This window comes from Saimiri boliviensis, chromosome 7 (genome assembly GCF_048565385.1).
Source record: "Saimiri boliviensis isolate mSaiBol1 chromosome 7, mSaiBol1.pri, whole genome shotgun sequence".
NCBI classification, from domain to species: domain Eukaryota; kingdom Metazoa; phylum Chordata; class Mammalia; order Primates; family Cebidae; genus Saimiri; species Saimiri boliviensis.
Genome location: NC_133455.1, coordinates 27,044,412 through 27,067,138, shown reverse-complemented (window position 1 = coordinate 27,067,138; position 22,727 = coordinate 27,044,412). Strand labels below are relative to the sequence as shown.

Here is a 22,727-nt window from a genome sequence, read left to right as displayed (position 1 = left end):
TTGCTACTGAGAAATCTGAGTCTCATAGAGGCTAAGTTACCTGTGATCAAACAGTAACTGCAGTCAGGATTGGAACAGGAGCCTCTGACTCTAAGGCTTTGCTCCAACCTCTATCCCAGGCTCATGTCAATTAATCCCTGTGCTTTGATAACTGTTCTTCCACTTTGCCAGATGAAGTTTTGAAGTTACCTAAGACTGTGACATTTCTAACTTAAACATGTGGTCTGGTGGACAATTTAAATAGCAAGCTAAATAAGTGCTTAGTTCTTCACTGTAGTGGAAGGAAGATAATTGCAACCAAAAATTCATGCTTCTTCACCCGTAGAGCTGACAGACAGCTGCTCAGCCAGGGACACATTACCCAGTCTCCCATACATCCAGCTGTGGCCATGAGACTAGGTCTCTCTAATGGAACATGAGCAAAAGTGATGTGCTTTGCTTCCAATCCAGGGTGTTTAAAAAGTGGGTATGCTTTCTCCACATTGCCTAGCTGGAAGTAGAGGACTTAAAGGCCCAGAAGACTTGAATGGTGGCCACAAGATAAAAGAAACCAGGGTCCCTACTTCACCTTGAGAAATAAAGTCACTCTCTGACCAGGACATTGGACTGGTGCATCAGTGAAAAATAAACTTTACTGTATCATGTTAAGCCCATGCAATTTGAGGGTTTATATGTCATGATAGCTCATACTACCCTAATACATACAGTTCACACCAAATCTGTATTTATACAGAAAAAGCAAAATGGAAGATTATAACAAGTACCTGAATAGTTGGAACCCAAAATGCCATTTTTGTTTTCTATCTGCTTATTCAAGGAGATAGCAGATTATTTAGGGCCTTGAGCTTTTATTTTTCCTGCACTGCTTGTATCAGAGATTGAATAAGAGTAGTACTCAACAGTCATAAAACAGGAATAAACAAATTTATTCATTCAACAGTATTTTCTCGCTACGTGCCAAACACCTGGGGCTCAGAATCTGCTGGGACAAGACAGGCCAGGTCTCATCTTCTATCAGCTTCCAGTCTACAAGTAGTAAGTACAGTTGATACCATTCACTGGCCTCCAGCCACCAAACTTCTTGGGAGAACCCAGGCTACTTGAATGTGGGCTAGATAATTAAAATAAAACCAAAGCTTGCTCACAAATCCAACAGAAAGCTACATTTCTTCCCCCTGCTAAGGGGCTATAGAAACAACAAGAATGATGACTTAGGGCAGAGACTCCAGAATCAGAACAACCCGAGTACAAATGCTGACTCTCCCACTTCCTCACTGTGTTATCTTGGTCAACTTCCTGTTTCTCAGCTCTCTCAACTTTAAGATTGGGTCATTAGTAATACCTGTCTCAAAGGGTTTTTTGTTGTTGAGAACTGGATGAGTTAATACCAAAAAAAAAAAAAAAAAAAAAAAAAAATGCCCAAGATCAGCAAGATACCAGTAGTAGCACTCAATAGGCTTTTTTTTTCCCCACCTGCCCACTGGCATTCTACTCTGTGTATAAAAGGATATAAGAGAAGGCCTTTCCATGGGGAATGATGGGTGACATCAGGAAACGGAAGTATAAATAGAATCACTGGATACTTAACAAGGGTCGACAGAAATAGCCCATATGGAGTTTTAGTTTTAATTTCTCTCATGCATTTGGGGATTGAGAGGGCCCGTTGAGCCTGTCGGGAAGAGTGTCAGTTTGGGGATCCACCTCAGGGGGTAACTAATGGAACAGGCGGTGACCGATGACACCCTCCGACACTGACATTCTTGACTCTTTTTGGAGCTGTCAGGTTTACGTTGCTCACACATTCCTTCTCCCCTCCTCGTACATGTGTGAATGGGTTGGAGCAAGTGGACACCTGGCAGCAGTCCCATTTGCCTTGTTTTCTCTGTTCTAAACCCTGTACTGAAAAATAAGATAACTTCTTCCTGGGGAATAAAACAGCAGGGATTCTTTGGAAGTTTCTGTTATCAAAAAAAGAAACTGAAAGTTGATAAATTCCTGTCAACAGAGAAGGCACTAGCAAGGACTCCAGAGCAGAAACAACACCATGCCACCCTGGAAAGAATGGTTGCCAGAAAGGCGCAAGAGTAAAAATGTCATGTGCAGGAATGTGCTGGGGTCGGGGGGAGAAAAACTCTAATTGGCTACAATGCAAGAGGCTTAGGGTTTCACTGAGGTTAAACAGGGTTCTGGGCAGAGTGGGGAAGGAGAGAGTTCTTCTTCTCATTAGCTCATTGAATGAGCCAATGAAATCAACCATATTAACTATTACAATATTAAGACAATGAATTATAATATATTAATTAGTATAATTAATATAGCATATATTCACATATGCTATTAGCTATAGGATAATATAGCCTATATTAGCGTATGCTAATGTAACTAATATACTATATTTACATATAGCATATATTACCTATATTAATGTATATATGTGCTATATTAATATATATTATATATGCTATATTTATATATAATTACTAACCATAGGGCCATGATTTTAGGTACTGGGGATACAGAAGTGAACAAAAAAGCATTCCCTGACATTATTAGGTTTACAGACTGATAATGAGCCATGGACAAATAAATGGACAGTATTACGTGTCAGATTATGGTAGCGGCTAGCAGGAAGAATAAAGTAAGCTAAGGGAGTAGAGAATGATGCGGGTGGCAGGGGTAGGACTTTCTGATGAGGTGGCATTTGAGCACAGGCCCCAAGGAAGTGAGGAGTTGTACGATCTGGATATCTGCAGGACTATCTGAGTATCCAGAGGAAGAGCCTTCAGAGAGAGGAACAAGTATGTGCAAAGGCCCTGAAGCAGGAATATATATCCTTGGCACGTTCTAGAGACAGTAAGGTGGCCACTGAGGGTGGAGGCAAAGAAGAGCAGAGTAGTAGGAGGTGAGTCTGGAGATAGGTCCCGTAGGGTTTTACAGAATGATGGTAGAATTTTGGATTTTATTCTGAGCCAGGCAGAAAGCTATTGGCCAGTTCCAATTAGAGCAGTGACACAATGAGACTCAGGGTTGGGAAATATCCCTCTAGCCACTGTATTGAAAGTAGACTTAGGGAGGGAGGAGAGTGATGGTACGGAGGAGGCAGCTGTGACGAATGCTAAACAGATCCAGTTGTTTCGCTGATCTCCCTAGTGCCATCCTCCTCCACGTGACCACCATGGTTCATTCCTGAAACCCACATCTGATCCTCAGTCTCCCTCCTCCAAGACTCTGCTCATCTTTCATGGCCTTCAGGACAAAGTCCAGACTCTTCAGTGCAACACAGAGAGCAATGTGGCAGGACAGTGAGATCATTTGTGTTGGCATCAGGAAGACTTAGATCCTAATCATTCAGCTCACCATTTACCAGCAGTGTGACTTTGCCCAAGTCACTCAACTTCTCTGACCTCAGTTTGTCCTCCTTCCTCCTTGTCCTAGATATTGTTACCTGCGTGTCAGCTCTGTGAGGGCAGGGACTTTGTCTGTCTTGTCCTCTGCTGTGCAGTCAATACAGCAACAACGCCTTGAACAATGCTTCACACACAGTAGGCACTCAACAAATATTCATGGAGTCAGCAAATGAGCTCATGTAGGAAGAAGTATCAGCCATGGTGGTTGGCACACAGGTACCCAGCGATGGTCCTCTCTCTCACTGAATAATGCAGATTCCCTTCATGGTTTGACCCCAACAGAGCTCTCCTGATTCATATCCACATCACCTCCTCCTTCCAAGAACCTGACATTCCAGGGGCCCTTCTCAGGGTTTCGTGTCTTTTGGCCTCTGCACATGCTATACCCAATTCCTGGGATACCTCATTTCCAGCCTCCAGAAGACAATCTTCTACCATCTCAGAGACCTAGCTGAGGACGTCACCTCTCCTCTGATTCTGGGCTGGGCAGAACTAAAGGTTCAGTTTTCTGTCCCCAGAGCACTCAATTCCTGGGTCTATTATAGCACTTACCACATGGTAAGTGCTTAATTACAATTACTCAATTGTATACCGAGCTCCCTGCAGTTGCCTGGAAGCTCCAGAATGGCAAGGTCTAGAACAGCAGTATCCACTAGAAACACAATGTGAGCTACATATATAATTTTAACTTTTCTGGCAGCTATGGTAAAAACAAGTCAGAAACAAAAGAAATTAACTTTAATAATGTATTTTACTTAACATAAATATTCAGAATAGTGTCATTTCAATATGTAATCAATATAAACAAGTCATTAATAAGGTATTTTACATTTTTCTGTATTCAATCTGCAAATTGCATTATGCACTTCACACTTAAGAGGAATTCTAATTCAGAGCTAAGTTTTCAATGATTAAAAAGCAACTCTAGCAAAACAATAAAGTTGTATTTAATGAAATTTTCACTTGAAAATTTAAATTTTAAAAATCTGAATCAGTGTAAAATATATTTACAGTTGATTATATAAAATTTATTTTCTATATTTTAATTATATAAAATTTTATTTTAGTTAATTCCATAAAATCAAATTTTTATTTTAATAAAATACAGTTAATTATAGAGAATGAAAATTTTAAGTTCTCCAGTTGCATAGCCACATTTCAAGTGCTCAGTAGCCACATGTGGCTGTGGCTACTATATCCAATAGCATAGTTCTAGATCTTATTCTTCTAACAGAAGCCTGAGTCTGGCTTGTAGTGGGTGCCTTAGAAACATCGAACAGATGTATGGATGGGTGTGTGGATGGATGGATGAATTTATTTGGTACCTTTACTTTCTACCTGGTTTACCATCCAATTTCCTTTCCTAGAAATGCATAGCCTAGGAAAGAGAGTGAGAATGAACTTAAGAAAACCAAGTGAATTTACAGAAATCTTCCTTGGACTCCAATTTGCCTGTTTGCCCCATTGGGCAAAGTTCATAAAAACCAAAGTCCTCCTTTCTGATCCACACAGTTCAGCAACCCAGTACCTCCAACACTGCTCAAATGTCACCCTCTCCATGGGACCTTTCCTCACCATCCTGTCTGCAATTGCAGCCCCCTTCTCCACCACCCATTCTGCTACTGGTGCTGCTTTTCTCCCCGGATGCTTTATTCTTCGCTATTGCATTTACCACCACATATTATGTAATTTATTTATTTGTTGTGTTTGTCCCCACGTAGTAGGGGTTTTATTGGTATTATTCACACATGAATCCCTAGTATCTGCCATAGAGTAGGTACTCAATCATTATGTAATGAATGAATGGGTGGATGAATGGTTTGAGTTCCAGCAACTCTTCCACCGTTCAACTCTGTGACCCTGGGAAGTGACTGAACCTCAATCCCTCCATATGTACAATGGGTATAGTAATAATACTTAGATCACAGGATTAACAGGATACAATTCTACAGAGTTAATGCTTACCTTGTAGAACTAAGAAAATGTCTATGAAGTATTTAGCATAGTACTACCTAGGCATGTGTTAAGCACAGACAAAATAGCTGCTATTATTATTGTTTAAATAATAATATTATTAGATTTATTCTGTCAGGTCTATAGCAAGCATGTAAAACAATTACCATTTCTTAAGTAATTATGTCACAAACAAACAAACTAAGTTAGGAAAAAATAGCCCCGGGACCTAGATTTCCTATATAACTGGCTATATTTATCGGTGCTATGTTTTTGTATTAACTCTGAAAAACAGGTCTCTCAGACCTACCCTGCCAAGACCCAGGGTGGCTCAGTGTCAGGCCCTGCATCCGTTCTGCTTACTGTCACCAAGGACTAAGGCTCTAAAAGCAGGCAAGAGAGGGAAGGCATTCCAGGCGGGTCACCAGCCCGTCCGTGACAGCAGAAGCTCCCGGCCCACCTGCTCTGGGATGCTAACACAAACCTTACATGGCCAGGAGCCTGGCAGCTGGGCCAGTGGAGCCAGGCTGCCCGGCAGCCAGCTAACTGGCAAAGGATACGTTAGCTGCCATTCTGGCAGACAAGCCGTGTACCCTAGATTCCTCTCAAGGGCCTGCTTCTCCTGCTCTTCCCAGCCTCATCCTTTGAAACCCTTAATTTAAACAGGCACATTTCCAATCTGCCCACCCCTTCATGATGCTCTTCATTCACCTGTTCACTCATTCATTCAACAGATGTTAAATGAGCATCTATGATGGTGCAGTCATTCAATAGATAAAGAGTAATATAAGATGGTCCTCTGCCCTTGAGTTTCTAACACCTCCCATCAGTATGCTTACAAAACACTTTCCCAGAAGTGGTCTTTTTTAATTCTCAAAATGATACTTTACTTGGGATTCAGTATTTTTATTTCCTGTATTTTTCATGGGATATGCTAAGAGCTGGAGTGACTACTCTGTGGTCTCACAGCTTACAAACTCAGGTAATTTAGCTACACAGTAGCTAATATTTAAGCAACCAAAAACTTCTCCAAGAAACAGAGAATAAATCACACCTCACCAACAGTTGTTATATAAAAGTCACAAAAAGCTCCTTGAAAGATAAAGGTGATTCAATTTTACCTCTAGTGGCTCCAAAAAGAAATTGCATGTTTTATGTGGTGAGAAGAGAGACTGATTTCCTCCATGACAGAACCGAGGACAACTGGGAAACTTCCAGGAATTTGTATTGAGAACCTTGCCAGATCTAGGATCTATGTGTCCCTGGCCTCTCCCACACAGATGCCCCACTTAGGACTCTTGAAACATCTGAACTCAGAACCCTGACTGCCCAAATTAACTGGATGTGGACAGATGCTGGGAACATGCACAGAAGTATGAATAACACCTCTGTCCCCAGAAGAGTGGGGAAAGTGTCCCCACCTTAAAACCTGAAGTTCTCCAGGGGAAACATCAGGTACTTTTATAAGAAGAACATCTTCCCACAGCTCCACCAAGTGGCTGGTTCTGCCCACTAAAAACTTCTCCAAGAAATGGAGAAGAAACCGAGTTCACTTCAGTGCAAGTCAAGATACAAATATGTAATGATTAGGAGTGAGGAGAAGATATTGGCCAAGTGGAAGTGGGGTGGAGAAATTCTGGGGAGACCCAGGAGGCACAGATATCCTCAGGGCAGGGAGAAGGAAGGCACCTGAAGTTCTTTAGCAAGAGGTAATTTGGCAAAAATGTATAGACTCAGAGCTAGAATTAGTAGCCAATGCTTTACTTCTAATAGATAGGAGAACTGAAACCCAGAAATGTTCATGCTCTCATCATCTGATACAAGAGCAATGGTGGACCCTGTGAAAAACATGTTACTGGTATCATCTTATGTAATGCATGTGAGCCTAAGGTCGAGGTATTACTGCTTCCCAATTTTACAGATGAAGATAGGGCAAGGGCCAGCACACTATGGCCCTCTGCCTGTTTTTGTGCCATACACAAGCTAAGAATGGTTTTTACACTTTCAAGTTGCTTTTAAAAATCAAACGAGACTATTTCATGATTCCTGAAAATTATATGAAATTTCTATTTCAGGGCCACAAATAGAGATTAATTGGAACATAGTGACATCCATTTATTTATGTACATCTATGGCTGCTTTTGAACTAGAAGGGCAGAACTGAGTAGTTTCAACAGAGACGATATGGCCATCAAAGCCTAAAATATTTACTATCTGGCTCTTTGCAGAAAACATTACCAGCTCCTAGAATAGAGGCTCAAAGAACTCAAGGAACCCAAGAATTCATATGACGGAAAGAGAACAGAAGGATAGGAAGGAGTTAAAAGGCCAAGTCTGTCACTAACTGATCTGTAGGACCAGGGATAACAATAAACGTCCTACTGGGTTTGCTGGATGAATGGATTAAAAAGTTTTAAAGACACAAATACTCTGTCAGCTGCAAGGGGCTCTACATGTTGTGTCTATAGATATTTATCAGAATAGAGCCAAATTATAGTCTCTATTTCCCAACATTTCCCCTCACATCACACAGTCTCTTCTGGCCTCAGTTTCCCCATCTAGAAAATGGGGATAATGATACCCTCCAATGTAGGGACATCATTAAAAAAAAAAAAGAGCATGTTTGTGAAAGCCACTTCAAAAACAATTTGTAGATATTTAGTTTCAGGGTCCCAATCTCCTTTTTAAAATAAAACTGAATGCCATGAGTTTTCAGCCTCCAAGGTAGATTGTGAGCCAGAGAAAGGACAGAACAAAGAAATCCAGCCTGGCTTAAGCTTGCAGTCCTCCTTTTTTAAAAAGAGCAGCTGCCTCACTGTTCTCTTAAAAAGGCAGTTGATTGGATTCTCTGTACCTTCATTACATTAGAAGGGCATTTAGGGAAATTAATGTGTCCTTGGGGATTGCCACCCAGCAGTCCCCTTCAGCCTTGCACTCTGCTCTCACCCCTGGCTTCTCAGGTTACCAGCTGGTGATCTCTTCATAGGTGGTACCAGCCACTCATAGGAGACAGACAGAAGATGATGAGTGGACTCTAGCCATAGGGACCAATCTTTGTACTGACAGAGTAGATGAGACACTGGGTATGGTAGCTCACTCCTGTATTCCCAGAATTTTGGGAGGCCGAGGCTGGTGGATCACTTGAGGTCAGGAGTTTGAGACCAGCCTGGCAAATATAGTGAAACCCTGTCTCTACCAAAAATATAATAAATCAGCTGGGTATAGTGGCTTGTGCCTTGAATACTAGATATTTGGGAGGCTGAGGCATGAGAATCACTTGAACACAGAAAGCACAACTTGCAGTGACCTGAGATTGCGCCACTGCACTCCAGCCTAGCCTGACAGACAAAGTGAGACTCCGGACAAAAAAAATTTTTTTTAATTAATTTTTTTTTAAAAAGAGTGGATGAGTAGTCCCCAGGGTAGTTCTAGAAGAGAAGCAAAGACCTACTACTGAAGCAGGAGCCAGTGAGCAACCCACTCAGTCCACACCTGGCCACAGCACAGATACAGCAATTTTCCAGAGAAAATTTAGATAAGCACTTTTACCTAAATATCTCAGTAGCCCTCACCAAAACAGTTGCGTCATTGGCCTACCTGCTGGCTCAGACTTTACTATCCAGTGTAGCTCCTTAGTATCCAACTACTATAAGTATATCCATCTAAAATAAGTCCAGCCAAAGTTGAAGGGAATAAAGCACAGAGAAATTCCAATGTGAGAGAAACTGTGTAATATTGAGAATTAAAGCTCTTGGAGTCTGATCTGGGTCAAACTCCATCTCTTTCCATTTCTAGCTGCGTGACTTTAGGGAACTTGCTTAACTTCTCTGGGTCTCAGTTTCTGCATCTACAAGATGGGGAAACTGCCTAACAAATATAGTTTGGGGAAGATTATATTAAAATATGCCTGGTATCTGGAAAATAATAAGGGCTCAGTTAAAGGGGAGTTGGGGCAGCAATTTTTGCTTAGGCATCCTGGTAGCCCTTTGTCCCTCAGATGGGCGCCTGCAAAGAACCACTTGCTAAATGTGAATGAATAAACGAACGAATGAACTAACAAGCAAAAGAGTAGTGTGCTTTATTCTGGCTTCCTGATAATGCCTGGAGAACTATATCACATTCTTGTGTCCAATTTACAATGAACAACGTGAGTCCCAACAGCCTACATCATCCATGGAAATTTGAAATTCGAGCCAAGGGTTTACGTTATGGCTTCTGTTTGGGCCCCTATTTGCTCATCAAGTAAACAGGTAAAATAATCAAACCTATATTACTGAGCTGTCAAGGGCATCCAATGAGAGGAGGGGATGTGAGAATATCACATTTGTGCCTATTAAGCATAAAGTCTCACTCTCCAGGAAGAAATGTCCTTTAATAAGACACAGATTCCCTGTTTGGCTTTAGCCAAAAGAAAGAAATTCTAATTATGGAATTTAAGGCATAGTCAGATGAGCCTGACAAGTGTCAATGCAGATAAAACAGCAACTTCCCATCACATTGCAAATAAGTCCCATATGGTGGTGGCCAGGAGTCACCTTGTCCTATGAGGGTGTTATCCTGAACTTGTAGAGTCCAGCCTCAACTGTGGCTCTGGCCCCTGAGCGAAACCTACAGAGCTGCAGAAGACACTGACATACTCCACAATTCATTCTTGTTCCTTCAGCAGAAGCATCTGGCATAGTTCCCATTGATGAGCACCTGTCAAAGCTTCAGGGGTCTAAGGTTACAGTGCGCTGTGCTTCATGCACTCTGCTGGCTCTGTCATAGGCAGAAACTCATCAGAGGAAGCCTTTTTAGATTATACACACACACACATATACATGTACACACACACATACAATTTGGGGTATTTCATTATAAAATAATAATCTAATATAAAAGTATCTAAACTGTCTCAACTCCACCTTCCCATTAATGCACACACATAAATTTTGTGACAAAAGGCCTTACCATAATGTCCAAGGAGGTACCTATAGGGATCACTCACCTGTAGGAATGGATGCTGTGTCACCTCAGCCTTCGTCTCAGCCATCACCATAGGTTGGATCTAGTAGAAGAGTTCTTACTGGAGCATGACCCAGAGCCTCCAGCCAAAGACCTTCACAAGTTACTGAGGAAAGTGAGAGGACAGAATGAGGAAGTACAGCACAGTCCCTGCCATCTAGCCATCTGCCCTCAGGGTTCTTGGGCTTTGTCCTGAGGAACTCCTTTTTGTGACTGGTTTCTTTGGAGTGTTGCTGTTTGCCCTCTTGCTCTAACTGGCTATATGCAAATAAACAAAGCTAAATATTTTGATGCTAGCTATGTTAATTACTGCCTGCTGACTCTATTTTTCTCACCTATCTTTCTATTTTGTATGGATGTGTACATCAGGCTGCCTTAAAATGCTGATGATGGTCCTTGCTGGGAAGCAGACAGACTTCCTGTGCTGATATTGGTGCCAGAAGTGAGACTTCTAGTTAAAAATCACATACTCGTACACTTTACACACCCCATAGTAGATGTTCAATCAATATTCTTTTTCCTGGTTTGCTTTGCTCCTCACTTTCCCCACTGCCTTATGGCTGAATTCCTCTTCTTTGTCGTTCCATGACATCACTGCTGTTTCCATTGTGTGTTGGGATCCTCTGTTTATCTGTTTGCTCTCCCCACTAGACTACAAGCTCTTTGAAAGTAGTATCTGGGTCTCTTCTTTATTGCGCATCATTGGCACTGTTCTTGATACAGCTGGTGATAAGTAAATACTGAACTAAGCCGAGTCAGAGCCCAGAATCATAACCATGAAGGAGTGAGATTGGTTTTATAAAAAGTAAATATATCAGAAAGCACACATACAAAATGAATGATGTCCATTTCAGAGGAGTCACCATAAGAGGGGGTGCACTTGCTGTGGCCTTTTGAGGAAACAGCCTTTTTAGTGGGTTGCACATTCTTTTGAACAGCTTTAGTGAGAGTGCATTTTCCTCTCCTAATGGAACGATTTATATGAGAATGCTTTTAGCAACAAGGAACAAAACAACTAAGTAAAAGTGCCTTAAACAATGAAAACGTGGTCGGGCATGGTGGTTTATGCCTGTAATCACAGCACTTTGGGGGTCGAGGCTCATCACCAGAAGTCAGGAGTTCAAGACCAGTCTGGCCAATATGGTAAAACCCTAACTCTACTAAAAATACAAAATTTAGCTGGGCATGGTGGCATACACCTGTAATCCCAGCTACCCGGGAGGCTGAAGCAGAAGAATCACTTGAACCCAGGAGGCAGAGGTTGCAGTGAGCTGAGATTGCACCATTACACATGAGCCTCCGTCTCAAAAAAATAACAACAACAAAACAAACAAAAACAATGAAAATGTCATCATCTCATACAGACGACTGGGGTAAATGGTTCCAAGGTTGGCTCAGCAGTTCAACAAAGTCATTAAAGACCCAGGCTCTTTGTATTCTTCTCTACCATTCTTGGCTTTCTAAAATCCATTGAGTAACGACCCAATGATCACAGATGGCTGCCTTTGTTCCAGTTATCACACTCTCATACTATTATTTTCGAAGGAAGCAAGAAGAAATAAAGTGGAGGCTCAGCCAGGGTAAAAGGGGAGCTCCCTTCGTGTGTCTTTCTCTCCTTTTATGACAGATGGAAATACCTCCATGAATACCCCATCACCTAGCTACCCTTAGCTGCAAAGCAGGCTGAGTACCTGGCACATTCAGGCTCCAAAGACAATGAGGCAGGAGTGTGTACTCCTTTCACTGCGAAGTGGGAGGGACAGTGAATATCTGAAATGCAATAATACAATCTATGGCACTTGTGTTTCCATGGGTTCACCATTCAGGAGAGAACAATATTAAGAGACTGTTTCCTCTCTCAACAATCTCTTGCTCTCCAAGTGGGGACTGTCCCACATAAGGTCTCTCCCTAGAAACCTGCCTGCCTATTTTTTTCCTTTCCTTATCACAGGTGAACCCTGTGATAAGTTCACCAGCGCAGGACTTAGCCCCCTACAGAAGGTAAGTCAGTCTATTAACAGGGCAAAGGAACAGGAAGACCACACCAACTTCAGACAGACTCAAGCTAAGATCCAACTTTACCAGCATAAAACAGATCCCTCACCTCTATCTGACTCCTGTGTCCATTTCTCAGTTGGTTTATAGTATGAAAGGGAGGAGAACTGACTAAGGTTTCACCAATCCCCCAATACTTAGAATGTTCTAACCTCCATCAGGCCCCATCTGGCTAGCATCTACTCATTCCTGAACAGTAGTAATAAAACAAATTAGTAATAACAACAACACTCATGTGATCCTTACTATGTGTTAGATAACTAAGTTTTGTTTTCAAATATTTGTTAATTTAAAACTCATGCAATCTGGGCATGATGACTTCCCTGTGTAATCTCAGTGCTTTGGGAGGCTGAGGCAGGAGAATTGCTCGAAGTCAGGAGTTCAAGACCAGCCTGGACAACATAGCAAGACCTCTAAAAAAAATGAGCCAGGCATGAGGGCACATGCCTATAGCCCCAACTACTCAGGAGGCTGAGGAGGGAAGATACTTTGAGCCTAGGAGTTTGAGGCTACAGTGAGCTATGACTGTGCCACTGCACTCCAGCCTGGACAACAGAGTAAGACCCTGTTTCAGTCATCACAATAATAATCAATAAAACTCATATAAATGCTATAAAGTAGGCACTATTTTTAACATCCACAAATTAAAGATGAAGGAACTGAGACACAGAGAGGTCAAGTCACGTAACTAGTATCAGAGCCAGATTCCAACTTGGGCAACATGGTAGGAAACCAAGCCCTGAACCACTGCTTCTAGCTCCCTTGCACACTGTCTCCCAGGCTGGATGAGTGGAGTCCTTCTCTTACTGATGTCTGCAGTGCACCACACAAACTCCTATCACAGCACTGACCACTGTAACAGAATCATCTGTTTACGATTCTGTCTTCTCCTCCTAGCTCTGAGATTTTTTTTTTTTAAAGAGATAGGGACTAGCTCTATCACCCACACTGGAGGGTAGGGGCGTCCTTATAGCTCACTACAGCCTAGAACTCCTGGCCTCAAGCAATCCTTCCGCGTCATCTTCCCAAGGAGCTGAGACTACAAGGAGCACAGCACTGTGCCTGGCTAATTTTTTTTTTTTTTCATTTTTTGTAGAGATGGGAGTCTCACTTTGTTGCCCAGGTCTCGAATTCCTGACTTCAAGTGTTCCTCCTGCCATAGCCTCTCAAACTGCTGGGATTGTAGGCATGAGACACCGTGCCCAGTTGCCTCTGAGATTCTTGAGGACAAGAAATGCATCTTATTCTTACTTTATCTCCTCAACCTAAGAAGACGCTTTTCTTTATTCACTCAATATTACCTGAGCATGACTAATGGCAAGCACTGTGCTAAGTGCTATTTCATTATGTCTTCAATCCACATGCTGTCCAAGATGATGGAAAACCTGTAAAGTTAGAATAGTAGGCTGCAAAAAAATACCCCACAATAATTCACCTCCATGAATCAATTTCCCGACTCCTTGAATCTAGGCTGGTTTCATGATTTGCTTTGGCCAATAAAATGAAGTGAAAGTGATGTCCAGCCAGTTCCAAGCTTGGACTCAAGGGGCCTTGCCCTGGGTACTACCACAGGAATAAGCCTGGGCTAGGCCAGCCCACTGGAGAATGGGAGGCCATGTGAAGCAGAGATAAGCCAGCACAGCTGAGGCCATCCTAGACCAGCCTGGCCTTGGGTCATCTTACAATTAACTGCAGACATATGGGCCCAGCAGACATAAGTCCCTTCCTGCCTAGAGGAGAGAAGCAACCTGTCAAAACACAGTTTCATAAACAAATTGCTGTTGTTATAACCTACTAAGTTGTGGAGCTATTTGTTACCCAGCAAAAGCTAACTAATACAATGTCATCCTGGGATATCCCAAGGATGGTAGTAAGAATTGCAGTGACTGTGCACAGACTCTCTTGAAGATGAAGTAGTAAGACAGCAACCAGTTCACATGTGGTCCTTGTCAATTAAGCCAAAGACCCTAGTTCTGCCTCTTCCTTTTTGTTCACACTCCAAAGACTAGTCACATGGTCTGCAAAATGAGAAAGGACCAGGGGTGGTCTAAGTATCAGGTGAAAATAAGTCAGACAGGGCAACAGACCCCTCGTTCCAGTTTCCAAGGGTTTCAACACACCAGCTCTCCACCCCTAATATAAACCTTACTCTACCAGGAAGTGACTATCAGGTATCTCAGAATTAGAATCTTTCAAGAGAATGTTCAATGATAGCTGGATGCAGTGGCTCATGCCTGTAGTCCCAGCACTTTGGGAGGCTGAGTCAAGAGAATCACCTGAGGTCAGGAGTTCAAGACCACACTGGTCAACATGGCGAAATGCAATCTCTACTAAAAATACAGAAATTAGACAGGTGTGGTGGTGGGCACCTGTAATCCCAGCTACTTGGGAGGCTGAGGCAGGAGAATTGCTTCAACTAGGGAGGCAGAGGTTGCAGTGCCAAGATCACGCCACAGCACTCCAGCCTGGGCAACAGAGAGAGACTCCAACTCAAGAAAAAGAGGCAAAATAAAGTGCCAGGAAAGACTCTTACATATTCAAAGGGAATGAAGCCAGTTCCTTCAGAAGTGACATGGATCTTAAAAAGGACACATGTGTGGGATTTTTTTTTTGGTTAGTGATTAAGGACTCTGCATTTCTAGAAAGGGATGAGAACTTTCCTGTTCTCTCACCAAGTCCTTACTTCTCTTCCTGGGCAAAGCTTTCCATTACCACCTAATGAGCTCTGTCTCAAAAAACTAAGAGCAGCTTCTGGGCTCTCCAGGAAAAAGGAGTATCTTTTTTATTGGCTTCTTCATGCCCTGCTGTATTTACATAGCCCAAGTCAATAGCCTCAAGGTGCATTTCTCTGTTGTTAAATAGGAGATGAACCTTCCTCAAAAATGGCCTTTTGTAAGGTATTTATTGAAGAAAAATTTAGTGAACTGGCACAGTGCTAGGTCCTGAAAATAAAACAGTGAAAGGACACAGGACCTGCCTGCTAGAAGAAGGGGGGCATGGAGAAGGACAACAAAGAAGAGGAAGGGGAGAAGATCCTTATAACTACCACAGGGTTTTGCTTCTTCAGTTTGTGAATTTCATTTTGTTTTAAGCTTTCGTGTATTGAGACCCTGGCACCGTGCCAGGCTCAGGGAAGAAAAGTGTATTAAGGAAATAAACAGGATCTACTTTCAGAAAGATAATAGTAATTTTGTTAATAACATTGCTATGATAACTTCCTTGGTTTTATTTGCTTTTACTTGTTTGTTGTAAAATCTTATAACATTTGCTATGTTAACCATTTTTTAGTGTACAATTCAGTGGCATTCAGTCCATTCCCATTGTTGTAGAAATGGTATGTAATCAAACTAAAGAGCTTCTGCACAGCAAAAGATACTATCATCAGAGTGAATAGGCAACCTACAGAATGGGAGAACATTTTTGCAATCTATCCATCCAACAAAGGTCTAATAACCAGAATCTGCAAGGAACTTAAACAAATTTACAAGAAAAGAACAAGCAACTCTGTCAAAAACTGGACAAAGAATATGAACAAACACTTCTCACAATAAGGCATTTATAGGGCCAACAAACATATGAGAAAAAGCTCATCATTCACTGGTCACTAGACAAATGCAAATCAAAACCACAATGAGATACCATCTCATGCAAGTTAGAATGGCAATCATTAAAAAGACAGGAAACAACAGATGCTGGAGAGGATGTGGAGAAATACAAATGCTTTTACACTGTTGGTGGAAGTATCAATTAGTTCAACCATCATGGAGACAGTGTGGCAATTACTCAAGGATCTAGAACCAGAAATACTATTTGGCCTAGCAATCCCATTACTGGGTATATACCCAAAGCAGGCGTCCCCAAACTACAGCCTGCGAGCCGCATGCGGCCCCCTGAGGCCATTTATCTGGCCCTCCCGCTGCACCTCAGGAAGGGGCACCTCTTTCATTGGTGGTCAGTGAGAGGAGCACAGTATGTGGTGGCCCTCCAACAGTCTGAGGGACAGTGAACTGGCCCCCTGTGTAAAAAGTGGGGATGCCTGACCCAAAGGATTATAAATCATTCCACAACTATGTTTATTGCAGCACTATTTACAATAGCAAAGACTTGGACCCAACCCAAATGCCCATCAATGATAGACTGGATAAAGAAAATGTGGTACATATACACCATGGAATACTATTCAGCCATAGAAAAGAATGAGTTTATGTCCTTTGCAGGGACATGGATGAAGCTGGAAACCACCATTCTCGACAAACGAATACAGAAACAGAAAACCAAACACTGCATATCCTCACTCATAAATGGGACCTGAACGATGAGAACACATAGACACAGGGAGGAGAACATCACACACCTGGACCTGTCAGGGCCGGGGCAGGGGGACCAGGGGGTAGGCAAGGGTAAAGAGAGCATTAGGACAAATATAAAATGCATGCGAGACTTAAAACCTAGATGACGGGTTGATGGGTACAGCAAAACCACCATGGCACATGTAAACCTATGTAACAAATCTGCACATTCTACACATGTATCCCAGAACTTAAATTAAAAAAAAAAAAATGGTTGGTGTCATGGCAGCCAGTGAGTTGGTAGGAGGGGTCCATGGAACTGTGGAAAGTCACTAAAACGGAGGTAGAACTGGCCCAATCTGGACAGTGGGAATTCGTGGGAATGAGCAAAAGGCCCTACATGGATGACTGCCTCACTAGAGGAGAGCCCCTGGTAAAGTCCCAGGCCAGGCCTCTGAGTCTCTCAGCAGAACCCAGAACCCACGTTGCCTGGGAACCCCTCTGTTACGGAATCTTGACCTTTGGACTAAGCAGACCTTCAAGGATACTTGGTCGGATCTTCGGATGGTGCTAAAAGGGTTTTTTTTTTTTTCCCGCGTGGACCAGGTCGTTTGCTAAACTCGCTGTGATGGCGTGCTAGTTTGCTAGTTTGCAGGCCTCGGCTCCAGATAGGGCCAGTCTCTGGGTCAAGTCAGGGGCAGCCTGGCTTCCCTTGGTGGCCAGATTTCAAACTTTACAAAGGTTATTCTGATGGGTGGCACGGAGGATGTAGGAGAATTACATGATTTTAGGACAAAGAAATTGAAGTCATTCATAAAATCTTGAGGTCAGAGAACGAAAGTCCTAAGAAACTTTGTACTGATCTACAAGAGAAACATGAAGCATCACAGCTTCAAATGAAACAGCAATCTACAGGTCACCAAAATCAACTTCAACAAAAAGAGGTGGAAATCCACCATCGTAAAGCCAGACAGACTGAGCTCCAGGACGAGTTGCTGAAACTGCAGTCAGGTGCTCAACCAGTACCTTCAGGAGCTGGCAGTATACCAGCAACCACTGCATCTTCATTTGTTGATGGGATTAGTCATCATCCTTCACCTTTCCATGAGAATGACATGGGTTTTCATGATACAATTTCATCCCGACGAGAAACAAACTGACTCTCAAATGAAGTTTCAAGACTTGAGTGTGAAGTTGTCTACTGGAGAGATATTGTGGAGACTCTAAAAGTAGAAAAAGGGGAGACAGAGGCAGAATTGCATCAGGCTGAAAAGAGGCTGTTGGAAGAAGCAAACAAGCATGAGAAAACCATTGAAGAGCTGTCAAATGCATGTAACTTGAATACCTCTGCCTTGCAGACAGAACATGAGCATTTAATTAAACTCAATCAAAAGAAAGACACTGAAATAGCAGAACTCAAAAAGAGTATTGGACAAATGGATGCTGATCATAAACAAACTAAGGACATTTTGTTATCTAGTCTAGAAGAGCAGAAGCAATTGACATGACTTTTAACCAAGAAAGAAATTTTTATTGAAAAACTTCAAGAAAGAAGTTCAAAGCTACAGGAGGAACTGGATATTCTCAGGCCTTAAGAAAACATGACATTTCTAGACAGACTGTACAGAAAAAGGACAGAAGTCTTGGATCCATGAAAGAAGAAAATAATCATCTGCAAGAACTGCAATGACTCGGGGAACAGCAGAGTCAAACTGCACCTGTGGCTGACCCGAAAACCCCTGATAATGGTACTTAACTAGAACCTGAGTTATCTCAACTGAACATGATCAAGGATCATCTTGAAGAGGAAACTGAACACCATCCAAAGATAACTGAGGATCAAAACCAGAGTAAGATGCAACTACTTCAGTCTTTATAAGAGCAGAAGGAGCACATGGATGAGTTGGGACACCAGCATGAGCAAATGAAGGCCACGCACACCCACCTTTGTTTAGAGAACGATGAGGAAATTCAGTGTTTGCAAAAAACGATCAAACCAATCAAAACCCAGTCTCATGAAGAAATGCAGGAGATTCAAACAGATAACTCTGATGTTTTTCAAGAAGCCAAAGTTCAGAGCCTTAATATAGAAAATGGAAGTGAAAAGCATGATATATCTAAAGCTGAAACAGAAAGATTAGTGAAAGGAATCAAAGAGCGAGAACCAGGGATTAAACTTCTAAATGAAAACGTTATCACTTTAACTAAACCGACTGATCAATTGTCCAAAGATGAAGCTGATCAACTAACTCAGATTATTCAGCAGAAAGATTTGCAGATACATGCTCTTCACGCTAGAATGTCATCAACTTCCTATATTCAAGATGTTGTTTACCTTCAACAACAACTTAAGGCCTATGCCATGGAGAGAGAACAGCTATTCACTGTTTTGAATGAGAAGACTAGGGAAAATAGCCATCTAAAAACAGAATATCACAAAATGATGGATACAGTTGCTGCCAAAGAAGCAGCTCTCATCAAACTACAAGATGAAAATAAAACATTGTCCACGAGATTCGAAAGCAGTGACCAAGACATGTTTAGAGAAACTCTTCAGAATTTACCACGTATTATTCGAGAGAAAGAGATTGAATCAGATGCACTAAGCCAGAAATGTCAGAACTTATTGGCAGTTTACACACATCTAGCGCCGGTAATGAGGTTGGATATGTTAACAGTCATCAATTTGAGGAGCTCTTACAGGAACATGACAAGTTAAAACAGCAAGTGAAGAAAATGGAAGAGTGGAAACAGCAGGTGATGACCATAGTACAAAACATGCAGCATGAGTCCGCCCAGCTTCGGGAAGAACTTCACCTACTTCAGGTACAAGTTTTGGTTGACAGTGATAATTGTAAATTACAAGTGGACTATACTGGCCTGATCCAAAGTTATGAGCAAAACGAAACCAAACTCAAAAATTTGGGGCAGGAATTAGCACAAGTTCAGCACAGCATTGGGCAGCTTTGCAATGCCAAGGATCTTCTTTTAGGAAAACTTGGTATTATTTCACCCCAGCTGTCTTCAGCATCATTGTTGACTCCCCAGTCAGCAGAGTCTCTTAGAGCAAGTGAGTCTGATGTATTGAATGAATCTTCTGAATTACTAGAGCAAGAGCTAGGAGAGCTCAGAAAATCACTACAGGAAAAAGATGCAACGATTAGAACTCTTCAGGAAAATAATCACAGATTGTCTGATTCACTTGCTGCCACCTCAGAGCTAGAAAGAAAAAAACACGAAAAAACGGATACAGAAATTAAGCAGCTAAAGGAGAAACAAGATGTTTTGCAAAAAGTTACTTAAGGGGAAAAACCTCTTAATCAAAGCCAAAAGTGATCAATTACATTCTTCCAATGAAAATTTCACTAACAAAGTAAATGAAATCGAACTTCTGAGGCAAGAGGTAACAAACCTGAAGGACAGAATATTAATCCTAGAGATGAACATTGGCACACTAAAAGAAGAAAATGAAAAAATAGTAGAAACATCCAGGGAAAAGGAAACAGAATATCAAGCATTACTAGAGACTATCATAAAGTTTTCTATGCTGCTGCAAGAAAAAGAGTTTGAGTGCCATTCAATGAAGGAGAAGTCTTCTGCTTTTGAAGAGCTATTGAAAGAAAAAAAAAAAAAAACAGAGCAAGACTGGGTAGTTCATTCAGTTTGTAAATACAGTTAAGTCAATGTGGAGAAGACACCTGTATTTCAGCAGGAGAGAGACCGAGTCACGTTGGCCCTGAAACAAAAACAAATGGAAAACACTGCCCTACAGAATGAGGTTCAACGTTTATCTGACGATGAATTTCGGTCAAACCAGGAGGTACAGAGATTGTGTAATCATCTTATAGAATCAAAAGATTCTTATACTTGTGAGGCTTTGGCCGCAGAAGATAGAGAGGCTCAACTAAGAAAGAAAGTCACAGTATTGGAAGAAAAGCTAGTTTCACCCTCTAATGCAATGGAAAATGCAAGCCATCAAGCCAGTGTGCAGGTAGAGTCATTGCAAGAACAACTGAATGCACTCTCCAAGCAAAGGGATGAAACTGCGCTGCAGCTTTCTGCCTCTCAGGAACAAGTAAAGCAGTATGCTCTGTCACAGGGCAACCTGCAGATGGTACTACAGCATTTCCAACAAGAGGAAATAGCTATGTATTCTGCTGAACTAGAAAAGCAAAAACAGCTTACAGCTGAATGGAAGAAAAAGGAGGAACATCTGGAAAGAAAAGTGATATCATTACAGGAACATTTGGATGTATCAAATGCTGAACTGGATTCAGCATCAAGACTTAAAGAACAAATTGAAGAACTTAAAAAACAAAATGAGTTCCAACCAGAAATGCTGGATGATGTACAAAAGAAATCAATGAACTCAGCAAACAGCCCAGAAGGAAAAGTGGACAAAGTCCTAATGAGAAACCTCTTCATCGGTCATTTCCACACACCGAAAAATCAGCATCATCAAGTGTTACGGTTGATGGGGAGCATTCTGGGTGTCAGAAGGGAGGAAATGGAGCAGTAGTTTCATGACCATCAGGGTGGTGTTACCAGGTGGACGACTGGGTGGCTTGGAGGAGGATCACAAAATGTTCCCAACACAACTCTGAAATCAAATCAGCAATCTGTGCTTCATAGTTCTTTATCAGAACTTTTTGTTCAATTTCTAGAAACAGAACCTCATTCATCCATTCCACCACCAAAGCTTTCTGTTCATGATATGAAACCTCTAGATTCATCGGGAAGGAGAACACTAGATACAAATGCACCATAAAGTTTTAAAGATACAGCAGAATCCAGGTCTGGTAGAAGAACAGATGTAGAGCTGTTTTTGGCTCCTCACTCAGCAACTGTGCCTCTTATTAACCAAGCTGGACTTGGGTACTTGGACCTGGTGGGCCCCAACATCACCTTTCGAAACTCATCTCAGATGTTTGGCCTACATTTATACCTTTGCCAGTGTTACCTGACAACAGTGCTGGACACTGACTGATGGAGTTGCATTGAAAGACCTTTTAAAGTAATAGAAGATTCTCAAGCCAGAGACAGTCTAGCAATTCAAAGAAACCATGAACACTATACATATGTACTTCATCACAAAATGGACTTTTGCAAAGTCACGTATTTGTTTGTAGCTGTACTCCCTCTGAATAAAAATATTCCTAATGTTTTTAGAAATTCCAGGTGTCAGCAGCAAGTGTTTGCTATAAAATCTGCTTTATTCCTTCTGATGTGACCTAATTTAAGCTAGGAAGATTTATCTTTTATCTTAACTTACAAAAATACAGACAAAAATAGTAGTAGCTATATGTTAGCTTTTTGTTTCCTTCTGTGATTTCCAAGCCCATTTAAGCTAGAGATTGCGGTTTATACGATTGGTTGTTTTTTAATGACAAAGTAGCTTCTCTACATTGTTGATCTGAAGCATATATTGATCATCTTGAGAAGACTTTGTGTAAACAGGCCAACAAGATTGTCCCTGAAAGGTTATGAAAGGTTACAGGTACCCTGAGTATGTATTTGGTCCTGTGTAATGTCATCATATGTGTAGATTCTTTTATTGTAGTTGTCTTAAATAGAGATGGAGTCTCACTATGTTGCCAGGCTGGTGTCAAACTCCTGGGCTCAACTGATCCTCCCTCCTCAGCCACAAAAAGTGATGGGATTACAAGCAAGAGCCACTGCGCCCAGCCCTGTGTGTAGATTCATGTGACTACCACCATAGTCAAGATACAAAACGCTTCTATCACAAAAATCCCTCCCGTTGCCCTCTCATAATCATAGCCACCTCTCTCCCTGTCCCTCTCCTGAATTCCTGATAACCACTAACTGCTCTCCAGCTCAGTCATTTTGTTATTTCAAGAGTGTTATATAAATGGAATCAGTATGTCACCTCTTGAGACTGGCTTTTTTTTCACTCAGCATAACTCCCTTGAGATCCATCCAAGTTTTTGGATGTATCACTAGTTTGTTCTCTTTTATTGTTGAATATATAGTACAGATATATCACTTCACTTTAACAGCT

General features: G+C 41.7%; 1 protein-coding gene and 1 pseudogene across 1 annotated transcript in view; one reads left to right on the top strand and one right to left on the bottom strand.

Annotated features, from left to right (window-relative positions):
- The window catches only part of NUAK1 (NUAK family kinase 1), a 104,534-nt gene that overhangs the window by 77,926 nt on the left and 3,881 nt on the right, over window positions 1–22,727 (bottom strand). The window contains exon 2 of the mRNA XM_074402299.1: window positions 10,348–10,470. Coding sequence (XP_074258400.1) covers window positions 10,348–10,398 — 51 coding nt within the window. The 5' untranslated portion in view covers window positions 10,399–10,470. The remainder of the gene's footprint in view (window positions 1–10,347; window positions 10,471–22,727) is intronic.
- On the top strand, window positions 17,022–21,691 carry LOC101029035 (thyroid receptor-interacting protein 11 pseudogene; annotated as a pseudogene).